This window comes from Centroberyx gerrardi, chromosome 15 (genome assembly GCF_048128805.1).
Source record: "Centroberyx gerrardi isolate f3 chromosome 15, fCenGer3.hap1.cur.20231027, whole genome shotgun sequence".
Lineage (NCBI taxonomy): Eukaryota > Metazoa > Chordata > Actinopteri > Beryciformes > Berycidae > Centroberyx > Centroberyx gerrardi.
Genome location: NC_136011.1, coordinates 5,884,756 through 5,896,232, shown reverse-complemented (window position 1 = coordinate 5,896,232; position 11,477 = coordinate 5,884,756). Strand labels below are relative to the sequence as shown.

Sequence of the window (11,477 nt, the reverse complement as noted above, 5' to 3'; positions counted from 1 at the left end):
TAAGTTGCCCAGGTTTGAGTTCTATAGCCTACAGGCACCAACGTGCACGCGCACATGTCTGGTTTTACCAATATGTAAATCTGGCAATCCTTTAGTGATGGAGGTCCAAAACAAGTCAGTCTGGTAAATCAACTGAGGATGCTGTCCAGTGACTTTAGAACGGATAAGAGGCTTGGTTAGGCACGACGTGATACTATAACAATTACAGAACAATAATAACTATTACAATCATACTTCCACCAAGCAAAAGTAGCCTAGTTTTTAATGTTTATCGTGTTTTACAACGGCTTCCAGCGTGACTCAGCCAGTCAGAACTATCACTTTTATACTTGTATAAAACTGCTAGCTCACAGTTTGCTTCCTAATAACAGGCCATTGCTAACGTTAGCTTAAGCTACATAATTCCTTCCTTCCTTATTTTATGGACACATAATAATGTGAATTTCATTACTTACTTTATTCAACACTTTTGATAACTTCCTGATAACTAGCATGGTGACGTGTTATTTGTGACTGTGCTATTTCTTGGGATACAATCAGATGAGTAGTGATGTCTGGTTAATGGCATGTTAAGGGCACCACAGAAACAGACCTAACCTGAGCTAGGCAGCATAAAAGCCACCACTTTATATAATCCAACACACACACACACACACACACACACACACACACACACACACATGCACACTGCAACCACCACTAGGTAACTTATTGTTAAAGTGCAAGCGACCTTTCACCTGCTCAGAAAACAGAACTCCTCCCCACTTATCCAACATCCACTTCTGCATTTTGGACTTTCAGTGTCCATGAGATTGTTAAAGCTGGTAGAACAGGACTGAGTGGCTTGATATAGCAGCGCAAATTTTGGTGACTTTATTGTTACAAGATTTTAATAATGAACAACGCTCCTCTCCTTGTGAATGTAAACAAGTGGATTGAAGAGAATGAGAATGCATTTCTGCCACCGGTATGCAACAAGCTTATGTGAGTAATGAGTTTAACTTTGATTCACTAGTCACATTGTTGCGTCCTAATGACAGTGTGTTTTCCTATAGGGATGTTAATGATTAATCGACAATCGATCGATATTAATCGATAATGTACGTTATGTGATTTTTCTCATTTTTTTCGGAAATGATTTACCGCCACAAGGGCGCAATTTAACTTTCACCGCCTATACAGAGGAAGAAGAAAGCCAAGCAAGCGGGTGGAAGCATTACACCCGAAAAGACAACAGTGTTCATTGTAAACATTGTAATCAGGGGTTAAAGTGGGCCGGAACGATCCGGAAAGGCATTCCGGCACCTTCGATTAATAAGTAAATAAATCTGATTGACAGTTTCATACATAATAATGTCAAGCGAGTTCACAGGGCTGCCAACTCTCACGCATTGACCGTGAGACTCACGCAATTGGCATTTTTCAAGTCCATTTTCTCACGCAGTGAAAAACAAATTCATAACTGATAAAGTCGCGGCGCGAAAAGAGACGCTGACAGCGCACGAGACGAGACAGAGCAGCACCGTGCAGCAGAGAGTTATTCAGACCATCTAAATAGCGAGAAATATACACAAATCTATTATATTGTAATTTATTCCCATGCATGGTGCTCAGAGTAATCTCAGTCAGCGGCTCTTCTGCGTCTCTCCCTCTCCTCTCGCGCCGTGCGCACGCAGGCAGGAGTGAGAGTGAGTTACTATGGTTACGGGGACGCTCTGTGTCTCTGTTGCTCTGAAACTTTCTCACGATTCCCAATAATAGGTTTTTAGGTTAGCATGCCTATGCAAAATCATGAATGTAAGTACCTCAATGCTGAAATCTAGTAATATAACATAATTTTACATTTTTGGTTAACATTATACAGGGTTGCTGTTTCTTGACTTAATCCAAGAGGTTAGGTGGTGTAGAAATGCAGGAAATTTGTTTTAAATTACTGTTTTTTTCTGACTACAATTAATCTTTATTTAGGTTCAATCCTGAGGTGATACAATTGTATAATGTGATGGGCAATGTGTAATTTAGTTCACAAGTCAGTAAAAATCACGTCAACTGCCAAGTACAATAACTTTAGGCTGCAGGTTTGAAAAAATGTGAGTAGCCTACATGCTTGTTTTTCATTCCCACTCAGGCACTTTTGCCAGTTGAACGTCATGTTCGTTGGAGGTCCTAACACCAGAAAGGACTACCATATAGAGGAAGGGGAGGAGGTGAGAGAGAACCCCACTCCATCCTCCCACCATGGACATGCACTCAACTCAGCAGGAGACGTTTCAATTAACTAATGCAAACTTGTCTGAGTTTAATTTACATTACAAAAGTAGGGCGTAGCTTCTTCGTAGACCCCATCGTCAAGGGGAGGAGAACCCCATGAAAGGCTGCAAGACGCTGAAATCCAGCAGTTGTATCAGCCTTATCCTGATCTTCATAGATATGTTCATAGAATAATGGAACTGGGGGGAAAGGCATGTGGGAGAAGGTAGTTGTCTCAGTAATTGAGCTTTTGCTATACTCCCACTTAATTACTTAAAAAGCATCATTCTTAACACCACTGTGTTAGCAGACTTTTTCTGTTTCTTTTCAACACAACAGATTAAAACCGGACTTTGCATCAATATGTGTTGTTAACAACATATGTTGTGCTGAAAAGTAAAAAATATGTGACTCCATGATCCACTTGCAGTTTTAGCTTTACACCAACCTTAAGTCATTCTACCAGAGGTCTATTTTGCTGTCTAATATACAGTGTAGGCGTAGTTTATTTCTTATCAAAGGTAAGATTTGGGAGTTAAAATGCATGGAAAGCTGTGCAGACAGGGCAAGAATACCTAATGTAACTCACTTTAAAACAGGCACAACCGAAGCAAATTAAAACTCCATACAGAGTAGCCCAAGCGAGGCAGCCTGTTCAGCTCATTCTGTGTTTACTGCTGGTAAAGTCTTTGTAACCCCCTCACACTCTCTTCACTCACCCATATGATGACCTCCTCTCAAGGATAGACTCTTCTCCCCACCAGCTAGGGCAAACTCCACCACAGTGTTGCAATGCTTGGTCAGCTCGTTTTTAGGCTGGCTTGTTTGCTTTGTCGGGGGCCTTTCGGTGGCATCCTTTGCTTTCAGGTTTTTTGAAGTTTACAGCGTCAAAGTATAGAGGGGAGGCTGGGTGAGAGCCACATCCAAGATGCAACGGGGTGTTATGCAGTGGTGGAAAATAAAGTTAGCATTTTTAGAGTAATAGTACTGTTCTGCACTTTTACCCCTACTACTAGAAATCTTTTAATCATTTACTCCTACTAATCCATTCAATTTGGCCTGAATGTGGATTTTGAAATGTGGATTTTACACAAAATCTTCCATGAGTTTTGCTTGGAAACAACAAGTACTCTTCTTTGTAGTAAAGTGGAGTAAAATGTACCTAAAGTAGCAGTACTTCTACATGTTCACTTGCATAAAGGGAGTGAAGGATGCCAGAAGCAGAAATGCGTGGTATTAAAAAGATGTGATATTATCTCATCAAGGTCACTCTCAGTATCTCAATCCATACTATTTTCTTTTCTCCTTTTGTCTTCCCCTGTTTGTTTTGAACAGCTGTTCTACCAGCTGAAAGGGGACATGTGTCTGAAGGTGGTTGAAAACGGCAAACACAAAGATGTGCACATCAAAGAGGGAGAGGTGAGCTATGATATACTTTTACATGCTCAAATAGGATTCTATGTGTGGACTTGAGCCTGTATCAAACAAAGCAGGACAACACATTTGAGTGCTGGAAAACGAGTTTGGAAAGCAAGAAATCTCGTTTCATATTTCTGCATTAAGTGCGTCGTCTTTTTTACGTTTACACAGTTTTTTTCCCATCAATCCACATTCCATTAATGCTGGTGTGTGTTCCTTCCCCATCTTCAGATGTTCCTGCTGCCAGCTCGGATCCCCCACTCCCCCCAGAGACAGGCCAACACCGTGGGACTGGTGGTGGAGAGGAGGAGGCTGCTGACTGAGACGGACTGCCTGAGGTTAGCTTCTCCTTTATTGTTCTCCTGTCGTCTCTTAATGATATATATATACCTCCCATTTCAGACTTCATCTAAATCGTGAGCTTGGAATTACAAGGTTCTATCTGATGTTTTGTTTTGGTTTTTTAATCAAAATTGAGTTATCCACAGGATCGTTGAGTGTTTTATGCTGGTGTGGTGTTTTTGTTTTGTTTTTTAACCCCAAAAGGTTCTATATTTAAAAGGATAGAATTAGTACGTAACAGTTTTGCCAGCTGGGATGTCAAATATTTGATGCTCAATATCTCACAAGCGCACAAAATGTTATCATATCCATCATGTCAACATGTCAAAATGAGTTGTTACGGAGTGAGTGGGTAAGATTTTAACTGACTGATTTTATTCACTCTTGATGCAAACGATGACACAATGACAGTGTGTGACAGCTAAACATGGGTTGGCCCAAACATACTGTAATAATAAAGACATTTAGTATTTATTATTACAACAGTTCGACCAAAAATAGATTTTCCCTTTACAGGTTGTTTCATTGTATTATCAGAGAAGGCCTAGAGGCTGAAAACTATTCAGTATTTCACAAGAAAAAAAAGCAGAAATGACAGAAAAATCAGAAAATCCTTACCCTAACCCTTTTTCCTATCCCACAAATCAGCTTGTGACCCCTCAATATTATCTCACAACCCCCTGGGGGATTTCGACCCCCAGTTTGAGAACCACTGCATTATTGTATGGCATCAATCACTATTGTAATCACAATCAGTGATAAAGAGTAGTAAAAGTGATCTTTATTTATATGAAACGTTGCAGATTATTACTTTAAATACTGGGTCAAAGCCAATAACATCCGAGTGTCTTTGTGCTTTCAGGTACTATATGGACAAGTCTACAGATATCCTATTTGAGAAATGGTTCTACTGTGAGAACCTAGGAACCCAACTGGTGCCAATAATCAAAGAGTAAGACAACCTTCCCTTTTGCCTGCAGCAGTGTCTACAAGTACATTACAGTCTCAGAGATTGCTTGTTTTGATACAGTGGTTGTTGGCTGACTTTGGCTCCCGCAGGTTCTTGGCATCAAAGCAGTACAAAACAGGAAAACCGGATCCAAGTGAGTTCTTATGAAACTGCTTGAAATACCTGTAACCTGTTCACTTGTAAGTCGTTCTGGATAAGACCATCAGCTAAATGTACATGTTGTCTCTTTCCGTCTGTGTTTATCTGTGGTTGAGTAGATGAAGTCTTCAGACAGCCTCCGTTCCAGATGAACACCATGAACGTGATGTCCCCCTTCTGCTTCAAAGACTGGCTGGACAAACAGAGGCCGGCCCTGGCCAGTGGCAGGCCCATCGACATGTTCGGAGCTCAGTTTGAGACGGAGGTAAGAGGGTTCATAATACAGAGTGTTTCAAATATAGGTATACAATTTTTTATGAGAATAATGATGAAAAACAAAGCTGTATAATTGTAACTTATTTAGTCAATCGTCAAATTTCCAGCCATGATCTAAAGTGTACCTAGAAACAGGAAAAATATTTAATAATACAGTGAGTATCACTATTGTATTGCATTCACTTCGAGGTATTTTCAGTTGTGTTAATTGTTTTTATTTTCTCAGATATTTTCTGACTGCAAAGAACTTTTGATTATGATTTTTATAAGTGGAAATGAAGGGAAATGAACCGAATAATTTCCAGGTCTTGCACAAAATGTCTGGAAAAGTATGCAAAATATTACATCCTGATATACATATAACCATACACTTTTAGACCTAACGTGATTTCACATAATTTTATATAAAGTGATATGGTATCATAGTCATCTTGCCCAAACACTGTCAGCAGACATCATATTGAAACTAACTAAAATCCTCAAATCTGGTTGAGAAATAAAGGCATGGTGAAATTGAAAATAAGAACCCAAAGGGAAGTTTGATATTTTTCAGTCTTGGGAAATTCCCCCCAACTCAGCTTGGATCTCCTGCATCCCATAGTAGAGAAAAATCAGTTACAATGGGTTTTATTGCAAATTTATAAGCCGAGGTCATGGAGTGTAAAGAGTCTGCAGGTTTTCATTCCAGCCAAAGTCTACACCAGGTGATTTCACCAATTAGTTCCTCCCCTCTGGTTGAAGGTGTGCTAGGCCCACTACCACTTCACCACAAAGTGTCACTCCACCTGGGCTGCATTCAGTTCCACATAAAATGCTTTCTTCTGGATGTTGTCTTCCCTCGATCGAGGGGGGAATCTCCAAAATGCATGGATAAAAAAATGTCTGACAAACAAAGTGGAATGTGGTTCCAACTTCTGTTAAACAACAACAACACAAATCATTTATTCTCCCTCAATCCCTCGTTTTTCCTCCCTTCCACAAAGGGTAGACAATGCAAGAAAGTGGGTGTGAAGAGCATTTTAGCCACTGGAGGGCGAACATAGCCAGGTGTAATGAGATAAATATGACACCAGCACATTTGTGCTCAAATGTTGACAATATGACTGACATTGTTGTATTTCATAACTAAATAGTACTAAATACTAGTTTACAACTCAAAAAAAGTGTTTAGTGTGGAGGTACTCTTAAGTATTTCAATATCCCAATATCTTCAATATCCCTTATTTGATTTATAGAGACTAAACAATTTTAGCTGCTAATTTATTTGTAGTAAAACTTTAAGCATTTTTTTTATTTTGTTATGTAGGACTTCTTTCCTATAAAGTTGCAAGGGCTATTCACTTTTGATTTGGGTTGATCTCTTGCTTCCCTTGCTGAGAACTTGTTGTAGGTCAGACATTTCGTCACTAGAGGGCCCATTGAAGGGAAGACAATGTGTTAATTTTGATCCCAGTGAAGCCCTGGTAACTGTGTGACACCCTCCACACCATCCACATGTAATATTTCAGTAAAGAGAAGAGCGATGTCTGGATGCAAATAAGTGGAGGGTTTATTGTCTGCAAACGCATGATCAGAGATGTCAGTAAGGTTGGGGGTCGTAAAACTACTGAGCCCATCATAATAACTAGTATTTTTTTAAATGTACTACACACCAGACGCAGGAAGCAGTCTTCACCATGGCTACCGATGGACGCCTTGATCGCACAGTTGTTGTTATCAATTGCTTAGTCTTGTTGACTGTCCCCCCAACAGATATCAATAAACTAACCAAAGGTTATAACATTAGATATGTGTTCTTTCACGTGATGCGTGCATAAGTTATTAACTGTATGGGCCAGAGTGACTGCGTCATTTTGACAGGATTTGTTTACATTCATTATTTCACTCGTACAGACATAGAGTATGTTGTTAGACCCCAGTGACAATGTTGAATAAATGTATTACCTTCAAAGGCGTTCAGAAAGTAATTTTTAGTGATTACAAGGCTACAGATTAATACGTCTTCTTTTACCCATGAGTTTTCACAAACTCAGCTGTGTCTCTTTCTTTTGCTGACATGGTTATTGAGTGAGCAGAGAGGAAAAACAACCTGGTACAGTGCGCGGGCCCTAACGTCCTCCCTCTCTACACTATATTGTGTACTATGTTACTTCTGTGCTCATGGCGTGTTCGTACGTTCTCGTGCGCGTGCTTGAAAACCACGTGGTAAGTGTTTTTGTTGTTGTGCAGGGACCCACTTTGCTCACTAGCGCAACTAGTGGCCGTAAACTCTGTTGGTCATCTTGTGTGTGAAGTGTGAAGAAAGGGCTACAAAGCCTGGTTATCTATGTACATGAAATACAAGAAAACAAATACATGAAAAAAAATCAGGGAAATTACATTTGTAAGATGTTTCCTCCATACTTTTTCACCTTTGGTCATTGTAGGAGTAGTGGTGTATTGCAAGTCATTATCGATGCACACTCCGTGGCCCATCCCCGCTAATTGGTTTGGGATGCACTTCAGTATGGCAAACGCTTGATGTGAACGTGCAAACGGAGGTGCAGTGGATAGGGTGAGGGTGTAATCTTTGGCTGGAATGAAAACCTGCATACTTTAGTTTCAACACCTGGTTGCCTGTCTCTTATCATTGTGAAAACATGTAGTAGTGCTGATAATGATGGTGATGAGGGTGAGATGTAAGAACTGTGCTTCTTATGGCCATTACAGACAATCCTGTATGGACCTGGGCTGACAGAGAAGTCCAAACGGCAAAGTGATGTGTGGATTTGGCAAATGGTATGTACTCTACATGTACCTTATGTAGCTTAATATGTCCTTAAAATCCCTCAATGCTACTTTGATGCCCCCATCCATAAGTATTATGCGTCCATGTCTGACCCTCTTTCACTTACTCTTGCAATGCCATAACTTTAAGTCTCGCAAGATGTTCTGGGGCATCCATATTCCTGACCATCATCTCTTTTTCTCTCCTCTCTCTCCCCCCCCCCTTCTCTCTCTTTCTTTCTCTCTCTCTCTATCTCTCTCTCTCCTCTCTCTCTCTTTCTCCCTCTCCCTCTCTCCCTCAGGAGGGGTCCTCTAGAGTAACTCTGGACGGACAGGAGTTCACCCTTTCTCCGGGAGACAGTTTACTCATTCCCGAACAGAGCCAGTGAGTGAATATAACTGAATCATCCACTAGGGCTGCACAATATTGGGAAATAATCAACTATTGCTGAAGATTCTACTACTGATATGAATACCATCTTGATACAGCTTTTGTTGTGTCATTTTAGCACCCCTGGAGGGTCTTTTTGGGAGGAGGAAATTTAGCAGGAATTCAGATAGGCAAATGTTTGGGATTTGTTTGGTCTCAACATGTCTTAAGACTTTTGCCAACATGGAAATTGATTTGTTGGCGAGGCCAGGGTTTCTGCTCAGCACCTGAATACCTTGTTTAGAATAAATTAATGAATTAATTTTGCAGGCTCGTGTGATTTGGAAATTGCGTTATGCTGTATATTTTTTCTTATATGGCTTTTTTCTGCTGTAGGTACCAGTGGCAGAGAGATGAGGGGACTGTCGCCCTGTTTGTGGTTCAAAACCCTGAGCGGAAGAGACCCTGATCGTGACCTTCGTCTTACCATGCACACACACACATACACAGACACACACACATTCACACACAATACACAGTAAACCCTATGCTGCACAGAGCGATAGTCCAAGTATACAACTCTAAACATGACCCTGACCGTCTGTAAACTTAGCTGTAGAGTTGAGAAGTAAATTGTGATATCCTGGAGTTGAAATGAAAAAAATATCAATTCTTGCTCCTTACACTTGTAAAATATCATCACATAGGTAGTTTAATCATGCACACAATGAAGTTACAAGATTCTGTTATATGTTAATGGAGGCGAACTTTGAACCTTTTCAGTATTGATGGACACCAGAAGCGATTGAAACTGAACTGTAAATTTGCACTTTGTAGTCGACGTCGAAGCTCATCTTGTGATTACCGATGTAATTTTATATTCATCTTTGCTGTTGAGAGAAATAAAATATATAAATGTCTTCAGAGATAACTTGTGGGAGGTGATCATTTATCTTAACACTTTTTGCTTCTTCTCCTGCACTATTACAGTTACTCTCCCCTGTATGACAATTATATTGGATGAAACTAGTGAACACAAGTGCCAACAAGTATTAGAAAGCACCCCCTTAAGCTCAAATTTCTTCTCTGGTTTACTGAAAACAAGTGTTCAACTGTGACACCCATTATGTTTCAGCTTGCCCCACATCAGATTAAACAGAACTGACTAGTCATGATTAGAGATTGTGGGTTAAATTTCCACTGAAATTCTGAGGCAGATTTTTCCAGAAATGGGTGTGGGTATTTGGGAGACATGGATCGAATAACTTATTTTTAACCCATGAAGGGAAGATCCACTGTAAAACACATGAATAATATATTCATGTGTGTTATTCCTATGATCATGGACAGTATGATCAATATTTGTGAATATGAACATATATTGTTTTGTTCCAGGTTTTGTTGCATTGTCCACAAAAAGTTCTCACCAACAAAGGATTCACAGATTTGCTTTTTGGATCCCTTACATTTATCATTCTGAAATACTTAAAAATGTGGGAATAATATGTCATTTGGTATTAGGGTAGATGTATGCTTTAAAAACACATAATTTTATCTTTATCTAGTGTTGATTTTTCATTGAAAAGTGTTGATCGCAGATTTAACGTAACACAGCTCAGGTAGATGTAGTGTGTTCACCAGCTTTTTAATAACAAAATGTAAAAAACTGTCAGTTACAATGAGGTGTGATGACACGTAAAATATCTTCATAAAAATATGACCATAAGATGCTGTCTGACTGGATGGACCGATTTCAGTTCAGTTCTCCAGTCTTATCCTCAGCGTGTTCCTGATCACGTGCTTCTCTGCGATGAGTGATGCCACCGCCCAGGGCAACGCGTACTCCAGAGTCACCAGTCCCGCCAGATTGTACCTATAACCCGAGTAGTCCCAGGGACAGGCCCCCAGCAGCCTCAGCCCCAGCCCCCAGCTCAGCTCCCACAGGTAGACGAACAGGATGTAGGCCAGCAGCCGCGCGACCAGCGGGCGGCGCCGGGCCAGCAGCCTGGCCCTCAGGCTCTCCATGAGGTAGATGGCGGTGGCGTACATAGGCAGCGCCCACAGGCTGCTGTGTCCCGCCAGCCTCCTGTCCCGGGTGTGGCACCAGTCCCACGCGGCGGTGAAGGCCACCTCACAGAGGCAGCCGTGCAGAGCGTAGACGTACAGGCGAGCCAGGGGGGGCAGAGGGCGGCCCGACCCGCTGCCGTGCGGCTCCGCTGGGGCTTCCTCATCCTCACCAGCCCCTGTCACAAGATGATGTAAAAACATACCTTCATCCCAGCTGTTTAACATTGTTTTGCCCAAATTGAGTTTTGTTACAAAGTAAGACATCCCAAATGAGAAAAATGTGACAAAATGAAAAACAAATGCTGCAGTAACTTGAGTCCTTCATTGACAAAATGACAACACTTTTACAGACTGAATTCTCTATATTTTAGAGATATTGAAATGAGGAACTTCTAACTATCTTCTTAGCTTCTTATTTTTTTGTTTTTTCAAAATGGTTATTTTTCAACATGGGTATACAGTGTTTTGAAATAGAACTCTTGAAACCGACTGAAACGACTGAAACAGATGTGGAATATATTCTGTGAAGATAATCTATTCTGCAGCTGAATATTAATATGAATTGCACATCATGACGGTGTTGCATTATTGCAAAATGTAAATGATACAGTTGACTTGACATATCAATACCACATTGATTATTTGCTTTCGCCAATATGGGTGACAGGCCTGTAAATTGTAGTTGTGGAAGAAATTAGCTGAACTGTGCACTACAATTCTCATATTCTTTCTTGATTATAGAGAACTGAAGAGAGAGACATGTCTTCCACCACAAGCAACAGCGTCAGCTTTGCTTCTTTCAACAATCACATTTATCTGCGCCCAAATCTATGTAACAAGCATCACACCCAGGGAAATTACCACAAGGCACTAATCAAG

At 40.6% G+C, this 11,477-nt stretch overlaps 2 protein-coding genes across 2 annotated transcripts; one reads left to right on the top strand and one right to left on the bottom strand.

The window, feature by feature from the left end:
• The first annotated feature begins 834 nt into the window (after positions 1-834).
• haao (3-hydroxyanthranilate 3,4-dioxygenase) lies at positions 835-9,426 on the top strand. Its single transcript, XM_071924796.2, has 10 exons — positions 835-984; positions 2,129-2,207; positions 3,586-3,669; positions 3,901-4,007; positions 4,874-4,963; positions 5,071-5,114; positions 5,239-5,384; positions 8,105-8,173; positions 8,464-8,546; positions 8,928-9,426. The coding sequence occupies exons 1-10, from the start codon at positions 896-898 to the stop codon at positions 8,998-9,000; spliced, it is 864 nt and encodes a 287-aa protein (XP_071780897.1). The 5' UTR covers positions 835-895; the 3' UTR covers positions 9,001-9,426.
• Positions 9,427-9,778: 352 nt separating this feature from the next.
• Positions 9,779-10,830, bottom strand: LOC139931324 (transmembrane protein 229B-like). The gene has a single exon (XM_071924797.1). The coding sequence runs from the start codon at positions 10,821-10,823 to the stop codon at positions 10,290-10,292; it is 534 nt and encodes a 177-aa protein (XP_071780898.1). The 5' UTR covers positions 10,824-10,830; the 3' UTR covers positions 9,779-10,289.
• Between the last annotated feature and the right edge of the window lie 647 nt (positions 10,831-11,477).

What these genes read in the sequence shown, in the direction of transcription:
- haao (XM_071924796.2), top strand. Translation starts at nt 896, where the DNA reads ATGAACAACGCTCCTCTCCTTGTGAATGTAAACAAGTGGATTGAAGAG. An exon ending in ATATAGAGGAAGGGGAGGAG is followed by an intron (nt 2,208 to 3,585) that starts GTGAGAGAGAAC and finishes TGTTTTGAACAG; the next exon opens with CTGTTCTACCAGCTGAAAGG. An exon ending in TGCACATCAAAGAGGGAGAG is followed by an intron (nt 3,670 to 3,900) that starts GTGAGCTATGAT and finishes CCCCATCTTCAG; the next exon opens with ATGTTCCTGCTGCCAGCTCG.
- LOC139931324 (XM_071924797.1), bottom strand. Translation starts at nt 10,823, where the DNA reads ATGTTAAACAGCTGGGATGAAGGTATGTTTTTACATCATCTTGTGACA.